General features: G+C 40.3%; 1 protein-coding gene across 1 annotated transcript in view; it reads right to left on the bottom strand.

The window, feature by feature from the left end:
* Positions 1–19,419, bottom strand: part of myt1lb (myelin transcription factor 1-like, b) — a 134,857-nt gene that overhangs the window by 65,035 nt on the left and 50,403 nt on the right. Inside the window, exon 5 of the mRNA XM_036593380.1 lies at positions 17,441–17,503. Coding sequence (XP_036449273.1) covers positions 17,441–17,503 — 63 coding nt within the window. The remainder of the gene's footprint in view (positions 1–17,440; positions 17,504–19,419) is intronic.

Below are 19,419 nucleotides of genomic sequence, written 5' to 3' on the forward strand. Positions count from 1 at the left end.
TCTGATAGGGACAGTTTTGGTGGTCTTGCACGACTGTTAGGAGCCCTTTTTTCTCTGTAACTTTTAATATTTTTTAACCCCAGTTTTGGAAACTCTTGTTTTTTTCACTTTTCAGTTTTCTTTGACTTTCCCCTTCCTTATACAAGTGGAATATCTCGTATCTAATCTCAGGAATACCTCCTGAAAAATGAATAACTTGTACTTAATGGCCATTTTAACCAGAAACTATATAAATGAACGCTGGTCTCTGACTTTTGCACAGCACTGCACACGAAGAGAATTACTGTAGGATGTTCTCTGCCTCTGCGTCTGCTGTACCTATGAGTGTGTGTGTGAGTGTTGGCCTTGATGCCTAAAGCTGATGACTCATTCATGGAGGGTGTCTTGGCTCTGATACATTCCCTGTTCTATTAGCGCACGATCTTGAAGGCACAGACACACACACTGCTCAGTGCACACTGCAACTGAAATTCCACAGACACATAAGCTAGTTGAATAAAAATAGAAAAAAGCACTGAAAGTATTGTGCTTGTGTGGAGAGGCTGAGTTAGCACTGAAGACTTTTTCCTGACAATTTCTGTAATCACTCTTGTCTCTGTGTGGGTCGGCATGCGACAGCTTTGTGCCACCACTGAGTTTTGTATTTTCGTCTAATAGACTGTGGTTAAACCTCCAGGGGTCCTTAGATTTGGAAGAAGAGAATCATTTACACGGCGACAAAAAAGATAATAGTCAAAATAGGTCGCTTAAATGACAACACAACATGCGCTCGGCACAGAGAGTGGTCTTCTAAATAGACTCTTTTGCAGTCGCGAAAATCCAGCAGCACTCGTACATTGTGCTCTGCCACACAACCGTCTTATTTAAGTGCTGCGTTAGCACTAATGCTAAAGCTCGTTCTCGGCGGGGGTCCGGGTTTTAGCTGGTCATTACCGTGGTGCGCTATTTGTCTCTCTGATGTTTGGTGGCAGTGAATGGGGGCGAAGGATGGCGCTGAAAGACTCCGAACAGTGCAGTCTTGTCGTATGAGTGCACCTCTCGCTGTGCCCCTATCCAGCAGGATCTATAGGCACGTGTGGCAAGAGCGCCGTCGCCATGGTGATCTCCCGCTCAAATCCAAGTGGGATTTGCCATCTTGGCAGGCAGACAGGCAGGGAGCCAGCAGGAGGAAAAAGTGTGTGTGTGGGGGGGGGTTGGAGGGGGGGATGTACAGCGATGATATTAGACCTAACAGACTCCTTCCATCGAAAAGTCAAACAAAAGAGGCTCCATTATGCTGGTGAATCCATCAGCCACTGCTGTCTGCTGGGCGTTCACTTTGCTTCCACCCAGATGCGTGCATGGCACCCAAGTGGAAAGAGCAATATTTTCCATATCCCTACACTCAACCAGAACAACAAGAAGTTATTCAGTGATGAATTATACAATTATCTGGAACATTTATAGCAATTTATCATCAAAATAGCCATCTTGAGATCACTGCTTTGCAAATACAAGGCATTCTGATTCATTCAGTCATTCATTTTGGAATCATCCACAGCTCTGTTCACCACTCTGGAGCCAGAAATACATCTAAAATTTCTTAATTTCAATACATTGTAAACCTGTGATGCTGCATAGTAATAGCACTACATTGGAATCAATCTACAATAAAATGAGTTTAACATTAGTAGATACATGTATATCGAATATATATAATGCTTAATATCTTCTTCACAGTACTTAGCTGAACAGCATGTAGATACACACACACACACACACACACACACACACCATTGCTCCCACGTCTTGAGCCTCCCAGGCAGCCTCCATTCAGCCGGATACAGTATGAGTGTGAATACCAATGAGGGGGGGATTCTTGCTCTCAGCAGTAGCCTGAAGGAATGTTACAGTGGCAGGTGCTTTAAGAAGAGCTCTCCTGACAAACACACACCACCTATTAAACCATATGCAGTATATGTTTGCAATGTAATATGCTACTCTGCTGTAACAACCAGTTTGTTTTCTCCGTAAAGAGCCATTTATTGGTCATGCTGTATAATTATTAGCTCTGTCAAAGCTCACGCATTATTAACACATTAAAGGTAATGCCTTATAAATGCATTGATGCATTTTCCTAGCTTGCCCTTTTAACCATCTGTAGTTCCAACTTAAAGCCCAGCTGCTCACGTCCCTTTGCTATGACTCTGTGACTGTAGTCGTCTCATTCAAATACAGCTTTTAAATAACAGGAAGTTACCTGACGGCTCACTTAATAAAACCAGGAGTTATTTCTATCTACTGCCATGTGAATTTGCACAGCACTGATGTCAGCAATATCAGTAATATCAGTGACGTTAGCACTGGAGGACGCCTTCAGCAGACTACGCTGGAGAGCTCTTGCAGGAGATCTATGGATAAATCAATGAGAAGCAAACTAACAAAAGCATTAGCAAAGGGGTAAGATACAGTTCCATTAGAAACAAGGTGTTTGAGCAAATATGCCATTCACATCACATTAACTGTGATTAACTAACTACACAAAATAATGTGTTTAATCGCAATGAATTATTTTAATTGTCTGACAGCCCTAGTAATTGTGTGAAACAATGATATGAAAGTCACACACAATCATATGCAGTAAGGCCCAGTTTTATGGATATGGATTAAGCCTAGTCTCAGATTAGATTAATTGTAAATTAGGCCTGTCATAATCGAGAAATTTTATCATGGTATGCAGCTATTTATGTACAAGTCTGAAGTGGCCAATTAGCTATCACGCTTCCTAGCAGTCGACACTTAGTAGTTCCCAATTGATGACAGAAACGGCTTAAGCTCAAATAAACAAACATTACTCACTACTGTCCTCTAAAGGTGTTATAGCACCAAGTTAGAAGCTAGAACTTTTTCATATGGTCCATTACTCAATAAAAGCATTTTCTGATTAATTTACATGTATTTGCCTTAACCAAACTGATTGTAGCCACTTCCACTTTGTCCTTGTTGCGAAATAAACATATAATTGTGAAAGTTAGCAACTGTGAAAAATAATGGTTTTATAATTGTCAGCTAAAATTATTGTGATTATGTAATAGGCCTATGGTGAAACACCATAAGAAAATATTTTCAGTCTAGGCTTAAGCTTAATCTGGGTCTTGGAAACTAGACTTAAATGTTTACAATGAAATATGTTATTCTTCCAGACACAGAATGCCATTGTTATCTGTTATGAATGTGTACTGTTAGTCGATCAAAGCATGTCCCTTATCAATAACTGTCTCCATGCCATGTCTTTGAGGGTTATGACACAGATATAAAGACAGTTCGACAGCACTCCTGCAAGACTTGGTGACGCTAAGCTAACCCATGGGCAGCAGGACTGGTACTGTGTGCTTAGCATGTGCTCAGGCTGCAGTGAGAGGCTGTTAGTTAATTACAGCAGTGGTGGCCTGCGCAGGTCCTCAGGGTGCTGCCTATAATACAGGGCTTTCCTAATCCACCAGCACATTTAGTCCTCCTACACCCAGGTGAGATGGCATTGCAGCAATGTAATTGCTCCAATTAATCAGCCAGCACAGTAAACAATGAAATTCTGACTGTTCCGCACTCCTGCAGGACTACATGCTCACAACTTACACGTACTGTATGCCTCACATTTGGAGCATAGATACATATACTCATATGTAATTTTAATTTTTCAAGTGAAAGCTGAGGTTTTTTAAAGAACAGCCTTGTTTTGACTGGCAAAATATTGCCAAAATCGAAATCGTCCTGAAGGGAAGAACACAAACTGTGGTCTACATGCTGTGTTACCATGAATAGAGGAAGATCTCTCATGTGAATAATGAAACAACTTTCAAAGAAACTGTAACAACCAAAAATAAACTGGAAATATGCAAGATTAAAGTAGAATGTGAGCATGTTATAAGAGAGGAGAGCTGGTGGAAAAGTTTTTTAGTATTACGAGTATATTCACTGCATAACCTTTGGATAAGTAGCCTGGAATTCCAGGCAAAATAGTATCATCTGGATTCATATAACCACTAGTTTGATATAATCTCGGTTACTCGAGGGATGTCTTCCCTTTTTCTGGTAAAAACAAGAATTCAAGAATTCAAATCCTCACTTTCATTTGCAAGAATGTAAATAGCATTCATGCCATTTGCTAAATAGTCAGAGTGAATAAATCATATCAGCCTCTGAAAGGACAATTTCACTATCTTTAATATTCCTTTTACTGTATGTGTGACAAACTTAGGAAGCTAGTAAAGTACTCATCTTAGCCAAGCCTTAATTTGTAAATAATAAAGTCCTTGAACACTGAGTAGTGAAGGATCTGGCATGCTGGGGAGGTCCTGGAACAAAATAAGAAACTGCAAGATGCGCAACTCAGTGTGAGCTTTCCCTCAACATTAGATCTTACAACTATCGAGAGTGTCACCAAGGCTTGAAAGCATCAAAGATCCTCTGATGTGTGGCATGAGAAGTTAATACATTGAAGCCAGTGGTTTGGCTCGCTGAGCCCTTTTGAGGAATAAACAATCACAGCAGTAGTGGTGCATTTGCGAATGATAAACAGAGTCAGTGTTGTGTTTATTACTGTTTCTGTCACTGCATGTACCCAAACAGGAGTCGAAAGTCAAGAGGTGACGCAGCATGCTACATTTAGTTAACTTTCACATGTTTTTTTAGGTTGTATAAATTTAGTCATTTTTTTCTTGCTACATCTCTACAGATCATCATACAGATGTGTTCAATATGTTTTGCTGGAGTCACTAAAATAGATGCAGGTCCAACTACAACTCACTGCAGGGGCATTTTTGAGGGATGGACTTTCTGGGCAGTCACAGAGGCAGGACTTTCTGCTAACAGACAAACAATTCAAACCATCAGACCTAATGATCCACCCTATTCCGTTTTAACACTAACATTTAGTACTACCACACAGAACTCAACATATCTGGTACCAAGACTAGCAAATGTGGTTAACAAAATGTGGTTGAGTTGAGGTTTGATTTGGAAAGAATGTTGCTTAGTGCACAGAGGCTTTATAACTATTATATGCGAAACAGTTTTGCGATATTAAAGAAGTAGTACAGTAGTAGTGGCCAATATACTGGTTTATCCAGCATACTGGTTGAAATTCTTTCACAGGTATGAATTTTGTCATAATCTGGTATGCCACAAAAGCAAAAATGCCACAAAAATCTGAAGTAGTCCACTTTGTTTTTAAGGCAACAGACAAAAAAGAACGGCTAGTCTTTTGTGGGGTTTGCCTTAGCCTATCATTAACACCAGAGCAACTTCTGTTTCCTCTCATATCACCTGAGAAGCTGCCTAACTATGTCAGTTTCATCTGTTGATGCTGCAGGTACTGATAATGTGAATGACTGTAACATTTTCCACATTCTAGCAATGTCTGATGGTCGGAGACACAAGTATATGGGACACTCGTATGAGACAAATTACTTGGAAAAACTTATTGAAGCTAAATTTGGCTTCTTATTCAAATTTCCTGTTCCACCTTAAAAGGTCCTGCAGTTCTGTGTGGGCACATGTACCGGTGTTAAATAAGAAGGCTTGTAGAAATTAAGACATGAAACAGCATTTAGCACTGTTTTTGCTAGGCCAGCAGGGCTAGTCTTAGAAAGCAATACTGAAATAGGTTAAACTATATGTTGTTAAGTTTTGTTTGTACTATTTTGCACAATAAAAATACTTTAGATTTACTTTGGTTGTTAAAATAGATCCCATAATAATAAACCACTGTTAACCTGTTAAAATAGGTTTATTTAGGTATACATAGAATATAAATATTTCCTACCATGATATACATGTTTGGCCATACCGCCCACTACTAATGCACAGCTTCGAATTGTCTGTTTTTTTCTATTTGCTGTGTTTCCATTAGAGAGTTTGGCTGCTGCTCTGATCTGGATGGCACTCTCCGTGCGTTATCTTCAGGCTGGACAGTGATTTACTGTAGTTGGCAGGCATGGAGGAGCCTGGGCGTGCTGAGGGCTGTGGGGTCAGAGGTCACAGTGCCCAGCCTGCTCACGGCCTGCAGCAGCTGCACCCACCCCCCAGTAGCCTGGCACGCTTAATACTCACTTCACATACTCTGCCTTTCTCTTTCATCTCTCTCCTCTGGGAGCAAGAACAGAAAAGAACAGAAAATAATAATAACAACAAACGCAGCATGAACTGCACCTGTTTAGCCGGCATAAAACATTAGAGAGAGATTTGCTTGTCAGAGTGAAGCAGTGGATGAAACACAATAATAAAATAACAGGTAAATTGCTGCAAACTAAAAAGATGACACAATAGTGTCCTTAGTTTTTAAATTTGTTTGAAAAAAGCTTAACAAAGTTCTTAAGAGTGGAATTTGTTCAGGAAAATTACACATGACAAAGAAACTGTCTTTGTTTTAGAAAGAGCAAATGTCAGTTACATGTGAGCTTTTTATGAAAGGATTCAAACAACCAAAAGAGGAGCCTAAATCAGTGATCAGAATATTTAAATGCAAAATCTCGCCATCATATGATTTCGTGCCCTGTTCTGAGAGCCTGACAATAGGACTTGATTAGACCCTCGCCACTCTGCCAGTGTCTATTGTTAATAGATCCTCCCTATGCAATTTTGCTTCCACCATGCAGTCGTTCAATCAAATTAAGCCTCCAATTAAATATGGAAATGTGGGTTGCGGTGGCTGCCTGTCTCAGAGGGGAGTTGATGGCATGTGGGGGGGCTCTTTTGATGGGCTGGAGTTGAAGGGGGGCTGTGGTGTGATTAATGTGACCTTATCGGGCTGTGCACACGGCAGCGCTTGACTGGGTTCAGCGGCAGGCTTCCGAGGGGGCCACGGGGTTGAGCGTGGACGGAGAACATGATTTCTTCAAGTAGGACATGTTCCTGGATCAGAATCCCTTTATCATTACTAGAACAGTGCTCTTTTTAACCACTCTTTTGAACCACTTGTAAATTCCCTCCAAACAATACCAGTTTCTGCATTTCAGTACATAGAATTAAGCAAGGTTGTTTATTTGTTAAACAATTAAAACATTGTTTGGTGTCAAAGGTTTGCATCTTTTGTTTTGCGCTGAAGCTGCAAGGCTAATGTAGATAACAAGTAATGAGAGATTATACTCCACCACCTGCTGTTTGCCTTTAAAACGTAGGTACACAATGAACTGGAATTAACACATTAGAGGTTATACAAAATAACAACAACAACAAAAAGTCGTATTACATGGATGATCTATTCGCATCATAACAAACATTCCATCACCAAGTAATGGGCTCTATAGTTCAATTCTGTTTTACTCTTCGGAGTTACTCTGTTTGTATTAATACAAAATGTCTATTTCCCAAAAGTTCCAACTTTAAATGGTTTTTAATCTGTTATCAAAAATGTTACAATGGATGATAGATGAGATGAAAGGTGGCTGATAGGGCAACTCTGCACTTGCCTTCCCTATAGGCTTCCTTTACTTGTTAGTTACATTAGCATCATAACTCCAGTGCAAAACTAAAGAAGAAACTTCTAGTACTTCAGCAAATATCTTTTGGCTGACTGACTTTGGGGTACAAGGTAGATTGAGTAAATTTCACATCAAACTATTCCTTTAATCCCAAAATAGGCATGCTTAGTAGTTTGAACATGCAGCTAGCTAACATTCACCAAGTGAATGGAGGCTGTGTCCAGAAACCCTAAAAGGTGCTGCTTTTTTCTACCAGTTCTCCCTCTCTTCTCCGTGCCCAATTTCTTGACACCATCTTACCAGCTATCCGAACACTAGAGGAGATGAGAGAAGCTGCTTAAAATACCCGCCAAAGCAGCTTCCAAGGAGGATACACAAGTGTACATATATTACCCAGGAAGACTTTTAGAGATTTAAAGTGACATCAACGCATGCAGACCAAGAGAGGACTGACAAACATGGAGTAATCCAACTATAAACACAAAACTGTGTTTTGTTTGTGTTTATATATTCTCTGTGTTGTGTATTTTGCTTTACTTGTACGTGTAAAATAAAGTAAAAAATGGTAGAAAACGCAAAATGAAAACACAAATGTAAACCTACTGGCTCTGTGCAGCAGCTACAATTAGATACAGGAGTATTATGGGTGTGCTTTCAAGCAGACATTGTGATAGGCTCAGTTCATCAATAGTCAACATCAAATTTAATGGCATTAAAAGGAATCAGCTGTCCCGTTTCCCCAAATTTCTGCTCATTGCCTCTTTTGGCTCGCTTTCTTTCCTTGATTCCTCCACGTTCATCCAGGATAGGACAGGAGCAGCAGGAAGGGAGAGGGAGGACAGGAACAGTAGCAAAAGTTTCTGGATGCAGCTGGGGACATAGCTGGCTGATGGTCTGGCCCTCTGGTTCCTGGTTCATTCTGGAGCACTGTTTCCCTCTCTCTCTGCTTCTCTCTCTCCCCTGCAGCCAGAGAGGTGCAGCGTTCCACTATCGTACCCCCGGTGCCTGCCCGCCCGCCCGCCCGCCCGACTGGCTGCGTGCCAACGCTTTTAGTGAGTGCTATCTGTCAAGGTATGAATAATACAGCCCTGAGGCTGTCAGCAGAATCCAAATGAGGTATACATCAGGAGGAAAGCACTCGACTTTAGCACCCCAACACGCTCCTGCCAAGACAGGCAATTATTCAAACCCAGCTGCAGCCACGGCAATCAAGAGCTTGGCACCAGTAACCCTGCACTCAGAAAAAAAAGGAAAACAAACAAAAGTAAATAAATACATAGATAAAAAGAGGCACCTAAAAATAAAGAGGGGTCTGGAATGGATGGCGTTTAATAAACGTTGAGACTCGCCTTGCGTTTGACGTATTAAGTGGAGGCTTCGCTAAGTCTCGTCAGTTTTAATTAGCACTCTTCAGGGCGGGGAGGAAAGCAGCGGGCGGTGTGTGGGAGCGCTGAATCACAGCGAGCAGGAGGGGCATCTCTGAAGGCTAGACTGGAAGGACGTATTCTGAATGGGCTTGAACGGAACCGAAGCTACGCAGCCAATTCACAGCTCAAAATAAAGCGCAGGTGGTGTCGTACTCTAGTCCGCTTATTAGCTGAAGAGGTTTATCAGCTCAGTGGTTAAGGCCCTGGCTTAGCCACAAATTTTCATGGAGGTTATAAAGCTCAGATTCTGTATGGAGGTGCAGACAGTAATGAGAATGGGACCTTTCTGGAGAATTTCAAGCTTCGCTTATCTAGCACTTATCAAATAATCTGTTTTCTGGTTCCAGTCAATAATATCTTAAAATAGACCTTATGTCATATATGGGGGTCGAAATGGTTGTTTCGAAGGGTTTGGGAATGAGATGGACTTTGTGCCATACAAAAAGAAATTCACTGAAAATATATTACATTAATATGCTATGTATATTTTTGGAACATATCAACAACATCTAACAATATATTCCTCTTTCACTTGGGGGTGACACAAATCTACTGCAAATTAGATAGATAAGCTGAGCTTTAGCTATGCTGTCTTAGGATATGCCAAAAAAGGCAGAGAGCAGGTAGGAAATGGTGGCTTCCTCATTATCTTTGGTTTCTTATTAACAAATAATAACAGTGCGGCTTTGTTTTCTACCTCTCAACACATGCATTATTCAGCCTTCACAGATTTGCTCATGACTCATTTATGGAGCAGCTTGTGCAGCCCAGAAACTAAATGTCACCCAAAACATCGCTGTCACACGGAGCTGCCGCTGTGTGTGTGTTCGAGCGAGTGTGCGTGTGTGCATGCGCCCCGTGTGTGTGCTCACTGTCAACGCCGTGGGTGTTGTTGTTACTGCTATTTGTGTCTGAGTTGTTTGTCTCTGAATAATGAGTGTGGGTCTTGTGTGCTGTATCAATGCTTACGTGCCCTCTTAGCCGGTATAAATCAGAGATACAATGCAATTCAAGGTGTGAATAGGCCTCTGAAGCACTGCAAAGGGATTCATACTTTCCATCTCTGTCACTCTGAAGATGCTGGGGATGGCCCACACTAGGCATTCCCTTGGTCAGCTGCAGTGTAATGTATGGCAACACCCACAGTACTGGAAATGTATACATTTGCTATATGGAGTTAAGAAATATCTGTTTTAGGAGGAGGAATGTGTGAGGCTCCTCTTCCTTCCAATCTAATGTCCTATAAATTTCAATCTCTATCTTCCCATAGCATTTCCCATAACACATTTTCCCCCTAAGCCACCCCATCTCCTTCCTTTTTCTCAGTCCTCTCTCAGTTTCATTTTGTTCATCAAAGGGGGATCTTAAAGCCGAGGTCCCCAGAACTCCAGTCCAAGCTCTTAAGAGTTTTCTTCCTTTCCCTACACTCTCTTCTTATATTTCAACCATATTGAAAGCATGGTCCACACTACCAAAGTAACTTTTAAAGTGGGTTATAAATTTTAAGTCAGAAAACTTTTAAATATTTGGTAAAATTCCCATCACATTCCAGCAGCTGTCATCATAATATATGCTTAGAGGAAAAACTGATTTCTGTGGCTACCCCAGGCTCTGTAAATGGAAGAAAAGACAAACCATGTGGACCACTACCATTCAACCAATCAGGACAAGGAGGTATCTGGTGTTGCTTTTCAATCTTATGAATGCATAGAGTTAAAAGTTGTAGTCTTGCCTTAAAGCTGTTGTATACCAAATGTGACGCAAACAGCTAACACAAAAAGACAAAATATTTAGGCCCAGTTTTTATGTGCACTGCGCTAAAACAAACAAAAGGGCACAATGTCTCCAGGTGCACTAAAATATCCCTTACTCCTCACAAAATGGGTAAACTGTGACACTGGGTAGGCTACTTTCCAATCTGTAGAAGTGAAATTAGGGTGAAGACTTTCACCACTTCAATGCTTGGACATCAGTAACCCAGACTGAGTAGCTTTCGGGTATACTAGCACCAAACAAGACAAACCAAAGGACAAACTAATCATTGGACGTTTGCCAATAAGATTTAAGTGCTGATTCTTGGTTCTTGGTTGTCGCCATGCCAACGGCAGATCCAATTGTGACTGGTCGAGTGAGTTCATGTCATCTGTGAAAGTTAACAATGTTGAACAGAAAGAGAATAAATAATATCACATTTTCATCATTCAAAAACTTATGTTTGTGCAAGTTAATATTGGTTATACCCATGTTCCAATTAATAAGTCATGTATGGAGCCCCACTGGTGACATCCCATATAATGTGTGGCCATGCCTTATTAACGCATGGGAACAAGATCCTAAATCATGGCCAGGACTTAGTAAGGCTTGGGAATGAGGTAATTAAGTCATGGGAACAAGATTATGCCTTACTAAGTCATGGCCACGCAGTAGGATCACGTTCCTATGTCTTACTAAGTTGTGGCCACGCATTAGGATCTCGTTCCTATGCCTTACTAAGTTGTGGTCACGCATTAGGATCTCGTTCCGTGCCTTACTAAGTCAAGACCACGACTTAATTACCTTGTTCCCATGCATTACTAAGTCATGGCCACATTATTTTTATTTATACAGGATGTCACTCCATAGTTATGCAAATAAATCACACTTAACATAAATAGCAACAGATAGCTACAAATCTGAGTTGTTGCAAGATGCTGCAACAGCTGGTTATTCTTCTAAGAAATAATAGCTTAGAAAATAACTAAATTGCCAGGTCTGCTACCACCTGCGATGACTTACACCACCAAACGCATCAAAACAAGAAAGGAAAAAAAAGGATCAGACCACTGAAAGGAGGGGCTGTATAATTTTTTGTTGTTCTTGAGTTTCAAACCAGCTACGAACTTCTGCCAAAATCAATGATCCCACCTTTACATGTGACCTCACTCCCTCACCCTCTACCTCATCCATTTTTTCAGATAAGGGATAAAAAATATCAAAATTAAACCAACTATATTTCATTGTGGATGGTCAGTTTGTGTTAAATGTATGTGCAAATGAACCATGTGTGCATTTAAGGGTTAAAGCTGAAATCATATCTAGCATAATCATTTGGTTTTGGTAAAGTGTTATCACGGTTATATGATGTTGGTATGATTCTGTGTGGGTGCAGAGGTGAACGTGGGGATCGAGGAGGGTGTAACTAATCCCCCTCATAATCACTGAGCTGCCGGGCCCTACCTGCTCCTCTCCTCTCCTCCCCCTCCTCCCCTCCTCTCCTTTTAGATATGTTTGTCATTCATCATCTCCTTGTTCCTCTCGTACTGAGCAAAAGGTCTATCAGAGGTGTAATTTGTCTCCAGTGGCTGCTGTAATTCCACTGCCAGCTCAGAGGGGCGTGTTGACCACCAGGTACAGGAGAGAAAATTTGTCAATCATGTAGCCCAGAGTAAATTGGGCCCTGGGTGAAAGTAATTATTAAGCGCGGCCCTGAGTGGGTGGACTGCAGCTGAGCAAATGACCCAAGTGCGCAGGCAACTGTAAACCAGAATGGCTGTTAGAGTTTCAAACCTTTTTTTTTTTACATATATTTTTTGGTAACACTTTATTTTGACGGTACACAGTAAATGCTCACATTTTCATTAGCTTCAATTCTATATTTTATATGAAACTATGTTCATATAAATATCACATTCAACTGAGTCTAAACCTAAGCATTGTCCTAATCCTAACCATAACACAGCTGGTAACACTGTCTAACAAGATAGTTAGTTGTTAATACAGGGCATCAAAATCAAGTGTTTCTGATTTTTGGTCCATTTTTTATAGTTCTACTCAGTTTTCTCTCCAGGGTTAATTATTGCCAATAGGTTTCTCCTGTCAGAAGATCCTAACAGCTCACAACCACGAAGAGAGAGGGCTAACACATGCTTTCAATGAGATGCATAGTCTATCAATGCATCTTCCTGAGCATTCACTCAGGCACCATCAGAGAGCAGCTGAACACTTGGAAGATAGTGCTAACTGACCAATTCTGCAAATGTGGGCCTGCAGATGCTCACAGTTGGCTAGCACTGTTCTAGATCAACTGGAGTGCAGTATGACCATATGTGCTCTCTTGGACTCCCAGGCCCACGGATGGATATAGTTTCATTGGGATTCAAAGAGTCCCAATGAAGGCACATGAGCCTCTTATGCAGTTGCACATCTCGGGAGTCCCCAGGTGACCAATTCCTACAGCGAAAATCAAATTTACGCAAACCTCCCACTATGCCAAATGTAGTCAATCAAAGTTTGCCTCTTTGGTTTGGCAGCTATGGATGTACCAGGCATACGGCAAACAAATAATGGAAGCATTCAGCCCCCAGGGCAGCACTGTGGATCCAAACTAGAAGCCTGAATTATCACTAAGGTCACTTGCATTGAATTGTTATGTAATCTTAATTGACAAAAATATGTTGCACACTTGTATGTAAAAAAAGAGGAAAACTGAAGCTGAACGACCTCTATTTGATGGTTCTTGCCACACAGTCAGAAAGTCTATTTGATATTACTTAACAGGACAGCTGGCCCTATAAATAACACTGTGGAGGGAATCATGATGCCCTGATCACATAATTAATAAAAGTGATTTTAATAGCTGAAAACTGCTAAAGGTCTTTCAGGGGAATTTAAAAAAAAATGTGTACAAAAAACCTGGATAGAAAAGCCAGAAATTTGGCCTAAATATCGCAAAGTATTTTTACCCCTGAATGAAATGGAAAATCTGGTTTATCGGTAAAGGTGGAATGTGAAAAATGATGATGGAAACGTGCTTTTGGTGGATGATGGCAAAATGGGACAGTGACTTCAGTCATTTCACCTGCCGTCTCTAAACTCTCAGGGCCACAGCCATGTACAGCTGACAGAGGGCTGTCAAAACTTCTCTTCTGAAGGCTAATGAAGGTTCGGATCTCTCCACTGTATACGGCACGGTGAGCAATACTCTAGTCTCATGTTGTACGGTGCAAGCACACCACCATCTTCAGGAATTTGCGCAGAACAGTAGTTGATGAAAACACTGATTCATTTGCATTTTCTTTTACCTACTTTTCAGAAATTAACTTGAAATTAGCAAAATATTTGAATGGAAACCCTGCTATTGTTACCAGAACACTAAATAGAAAATGTGTTAAAACAAGTTATGCATAATAAGGCCTCTTCCTGAAGTACTCAGGTGCTTCAGACGGTGCTTAAATATTGTGTGTTTTATCATCACAGCTTAAAAAGTGTTTAGCTATTGCCTATTAATGCAGCATTAGCACATAAAAAATGAAGAGAGGGTAACACACGGCAGCACTTTGGCCAGGAAACACAAGACCCAACAGAGTCTCCTCTGTATTTTTGCTCCAGGGAGAAGCAACAGCGCTGTAAATTCTATCTGAAGTGCTCATGGGGAATAAGCCCACTACAAGGCTCTTCATATGAATAAAGATGCCACTTACCTCTGTACTCATTGCAGCCATTGTAAATATCCCTTGCTTATTTGTGTGGCCAGAATAGAGGGGCTAATGGCATTTGGGGGACGCGCGTACATTCAGCAAGCATGTGAATGAAGTCATGGATGAGGAGGATATCACGCACGTACCCAAGTGAAAAGTGTCAAAAGGACTAATTAACATATTAATGATCCCACCTTCATACCGCAGCTTCTGTCGGATAGTCAAAACACTTTGATAAGCATGCAAATGAGGACCACGGCACGAAATTAGCTCGACCGTGAATGAGCGAGCGAGAAGAGAGAAGAGAGAGAAGAGAAAGAGAAGGCAGAGACTGGCAGTGATGGATTGAATGTTTGTTTTATTTATCTTTAATTATCTAGCAAACGGTGGGTGGTGGAGCCCCAATCTTAGAGAGAGGGGAACAGAGTGAAGGAGTGCACTGCAATGCTATCTCTTCCCTCGCTCCTTTTTCTGTCTCATTCTCTCTCTCTCGCTCACTCTCCCTCCGCTCAGAGATGGAAATCAATACGGCTGAGAGCCTGGCTGTCCATCAAAGGTACAGTGACAATCAAAATGGCCTCCAGGCTGAGGGATTTGCCATCGGTGGATGCAGATCAATTCGATGATGGCACGGTTGAGACAAGGACAGGTGATAATACGGCACAACAGGATTTGATTCCCTGCATAGCTTCTGTTGATGGCAATGACATCTGCAGAAGGCTATATGAGACCAGTGCAAATTCTAAAAAAAAATGACCAGCTCCATAAAGGAGTCCAGCGCTAATGTCACCTTATGTTCATACTGAAAGATCAGCCCTACAACAACAATTAGATGAATCTGCAAGTTTGCATTCTCTCTTCAAGAAGCTGGTGCTGACAGCAGCGCTCATTGCAAATCATACACTGGCCATCAAAAGTTAGGAGAATTCTTGCTTTTCAATATGTTTTCACTACAAATAAACCTGCTTTCTGTGTCAGTTTGCAATTACTTAACATATTAAAAACTAACCAGGCTTATTTTGATGAAAACAGTGTTACACATTGACATTTAACCCCCTTGTTGTGATGTCAGCACTCATCAGCACTCTAACTTTTCAGGTATTTAAACCACCTTTGGGCTAAAAGAATCTCTATACATGCTTTTGACAATAGTTTGGCAAAGAAAACTGTCAAATCACTATTTCAAAACCTGTTCTTCACACCAAGTAAGAGACTTTGATGAACATGAAGATGTTAATTTTGTGTTAACAATATGTATATTGCATGTATATTTTCTACTGAAAGGAAAATTTACTTTTTTTTTGCAAAACTGTTGGATAGTTCATTTGTTAAAATGTAATCAAAGTCATTCAGAGTAGTTTGATGTAAAATTGCGTATTGTAAAGAAACTTACTGACTCTGATTTTCTTTCCAATGGAGAACCAGGGGTCATAATGTCTTCTGCACAAGCAGTCATTTTATTGACTACCTAAAATGACCAGTGAACCTACATGTGTCAGATAATGTGAAAACTCTGGGTCTACATGAATCAGGCAGTAATCGGATTTCTGCTTTGCAACCAGCCAATAAACTCACAGAAGACGACGTGGCATAAACGTAACATTAAACTCAAACTTCATATTGTGGCTTTTTTTTAAAAAACATTGCCTGGAACTATGAACATACATCATCTAGAAAATGAGGAATATTTAAATCCTTCATTTTGTCAAGGAAAAAAGTTGATTTATGGCGTCGCTCCAAAAGTATTTTGCTACCACCTCACTGCTTGCTTATTTCCGGTACAGCAGTCTGTTTCGCACATGCGCAGACTGAGAAATCCGAAAGAAATCCAGGTAAGAGTTTACATACACTGAGGAATCTAATTACTGAGCTAAAATCCAGCTCTCTTTATCAGATTTCTTAATCACATTTCTTGACCTTGCTCTGATCTAAGAAATCAGATTATTCTGTTTATATGACCATTTGAATAATCAAATAACTGCAGAAATCCGATTATGGTCGGATTACTGGGTGCATGTAAACACACTCATTGTCTGAGACATCAGGCGGAGTATTTCTAACCTTTTTGTGTAATAACTTTCTTCGAGAAAACTTTTAAAGGCATTAAACACTTGTGACATTTGGTTCCTAAAATCACTGTGGGAAACAGTTCTGAATGGAGCATTTCACATCAAACTACTCTACTTTTTTCATTCTAATGACTGAATGATAATAGCAACTTACTGAAAAGCAATAAGTGAGAAAATACAAATTTCAAAATTAAACAATGAGACTAAAGGTGGATATCCAGTCTATGGGCAAGGGCTGCATTTAAATAATACAACAATGTGGCAAAAAGATTGACAAACTGCTTGTCGTTCTACCATATAACACTGATCTATCTGCAATGATGCTTGTCGGTTAGCATGCAGAACAGGTCAGCTAGTATGCTCAATAACCGTGGTTGCCAATGGAGTTTTTGTCTGTGTGCTAGTTGAAGTGATTTCAAATGTCTATTTTTCACTTGATAATCAGGCAACTCGCCCACTGAACATTTACCACTTGCCATTATTCTGCCTGTAGAGATGGTGGAGTCTGCCTATAGGTCATCTGACTGAGCTCAAAGATTTGAATATTGAATGCAGACTGCCAGATTAGCATATTCATCCAAACAGCAGGCTAATGCAGAGAATACAGGGCTGTTCTGCAGAAAACCCGAAAAGCACGCCTGACTATTAATATGCAAATTATACTGAAATATGCAGGTGAACTGCCTCAAAACTTCCTGGGAAAAAATATTTTGCATCATAAAGCCGAGCATAGGTCCATGTGGGAAAATGTATATTTTCGCAGTCGCTGAGGTTTTGAAGCCGTGAAAATGGCAGAAAGGAAGTATTGGTAATTTCTCCTTGAGATGTGCTTAGGGCACAGTGACAAGAAGCGAGCCTCGTTTTAAGCCGTGGCTTATAGGAAACGAGTAGATTTGGTGGAAGCATATTGAACAATGACGGCTAAAACCAAATACAGGATTGAACAGTGTAAGCTTTGGGCTCAGAGCGTGCTGCGTGTAAGGACACTTCATTGATCAGTCCTGTAATGAGAAAAGCAAGCTCTTTACCTTTGATGTCTTGCATATTTTCCACTGATGTGACCACTGCCATCACAGTGTGGAGTTGGGCAGCTAAAACAGAAAGAAATGCAGGCTGGGTGTATGGGCTAAACTGTACGGCGTGCGCATGTATTTGCCTGTCAATCCTCGAGAGTCTGCGTATTACACGTTTGTTAATCACCACTAAACATATGCGAGCCTGCATTATTTCTGAGTGATGAATGCGTGTGTGTGCGTATCCATATATAAGAAGGTTATCATCCCGCTTTAATTCCAGCAATCTGCACTACTGCAGTTTCATATCTGCTCAGTGCAGATCCCAGTGCAAAGTCAAACTGTATTTGTCCTGACAACTATCTCGCCTCTAGAGAGAGCCGCCATCGATCACACATTATCGGCATTATGGATGCCTTCTCCTGCAGATAGCCTTCATATCGATCACCTGATTAATTGCTATCTTTGGGCAGCAGAATCAAGCGGAGAGAAGAGCAGAATTTTGACAACGTATTGGAAGGCACTGAGTCATGCGTATACAGGAGGGAAACAAATGTTCCGCATTAATTCTGTCCTGCTTTTCTCTTTCTGTGCTGTTTGCTGCATAGATCGAACCGGTTCTTATTCATATAAAGGATGAACATTTTGTCTAAAAGATACAGAGTGATCTACTGCAGGCGTATGTCAAAAAAAAACTCCAAAATACAAGTCTAGAATTCTACTGAGAGTCTGAAAGTATTGGTGCATGATATAAAACACACTGTACTGCAGGGCTTTACCACAAGTATCAAAAGTACAGATCACTTAGGGCTGAACAATTTATGGAAAATAGCTATTTGCAAGTTTTCTAACCACAATTATGACTGCAATTTAAATTGTTATTGTTTACTATAAATGATGGTCCAGGCCTACTATTTTGGCCAAGAAGACCAGCACATCCACTTTTTCTGGCTTGAGGCTTTGAGGAAAGCATAAGTAAAAAATTCTACTGCAAGTATAAACCTAGAATTCAACTAAAAGCATAGCACAGTATTTTACTACAAGTATACTGAAAGTGTAAGCATAAAATTCTACTGAAAGCACAAATATAGAATTCTACTGTAAGTATAAGTCTAGAGTTCTACTGCTAGCAAACCTAGAATCCACTGCAAATCTAAATGAAAAATTCTACTAAAAGTATAATTCTACAATTTTACTGAAAGTGTAAGTTTAGAATTCAATTGCAAGTACTGAATAATAAACTTATACAGTACAGCTGTAGAGTCTAGAACTGTTCTGCAAGTATAGGTATAGAATTCTACTGCAAATATGAATCTATAATTCTACTGAAAGTATAGGTATAGAATTCTACTGTAAGTATGAATCTAGAGTTCTACAGAAAGTATAGTATAGAATTCTGCTGCAAGTATGAATCTAGTATTTTACTGAAAGTATAGCTTAGAATTCTACTGAAATTATAAAGCTAGAATTCTACTGGAAGCATTTGACTAGAATTCTACTAAAGGTATGAGTCTAGAATTCCACTGCAAGTGGAAGTCTAGAATTCTACTAAAAGTATAATATAGAAATCTCCTACAAGTATAAATCTAGAAATTTACTGAAAAGTCTAGAATGCCTGCTGTAAGGGTAAGTCTACAATTGTACTGAAAGTATAAGTCTAGAATTCTATTGCAAATCAAAGTCTACATCTGTATTGAAAGCACTGTTACAGGAAAGAAAAATTCTACTGCAGAATTCTACTGCAAGGATAAAAGCTACATATCACAGAATAAGCCCAGATACAGAAACATTAAAAGGTTAACACATTGACACAACTTCAGTGAGCTGCAAATTATTTGGAGCCTTTGTGCCTGCCATGATAGCGAGACATTTTCAGCTAGCCGCTGAAATATTCTTTTTCATCACCCTTATGATCTTTACTTGTATTTACAGTAGGTCAAACTTATTTGCCGTGGGCCTATTTGTTCTCCCAGTGCTATTTCATCTCTCCAAAC

This window comes from Colossoma macropomum, unplaced genomic scaffold (assembly GCF_904425465.1).
Source record: "Colossoma macropomum unplaced genomic scaffold, Colossoma_macropomum, whole genome shotgun sequence".
NCBI lineage: Eukaryota > Metazoa > Chordata > Actinopteri > Characiformes > Serrasalmidae > Colossoma > Colossoma macropomum.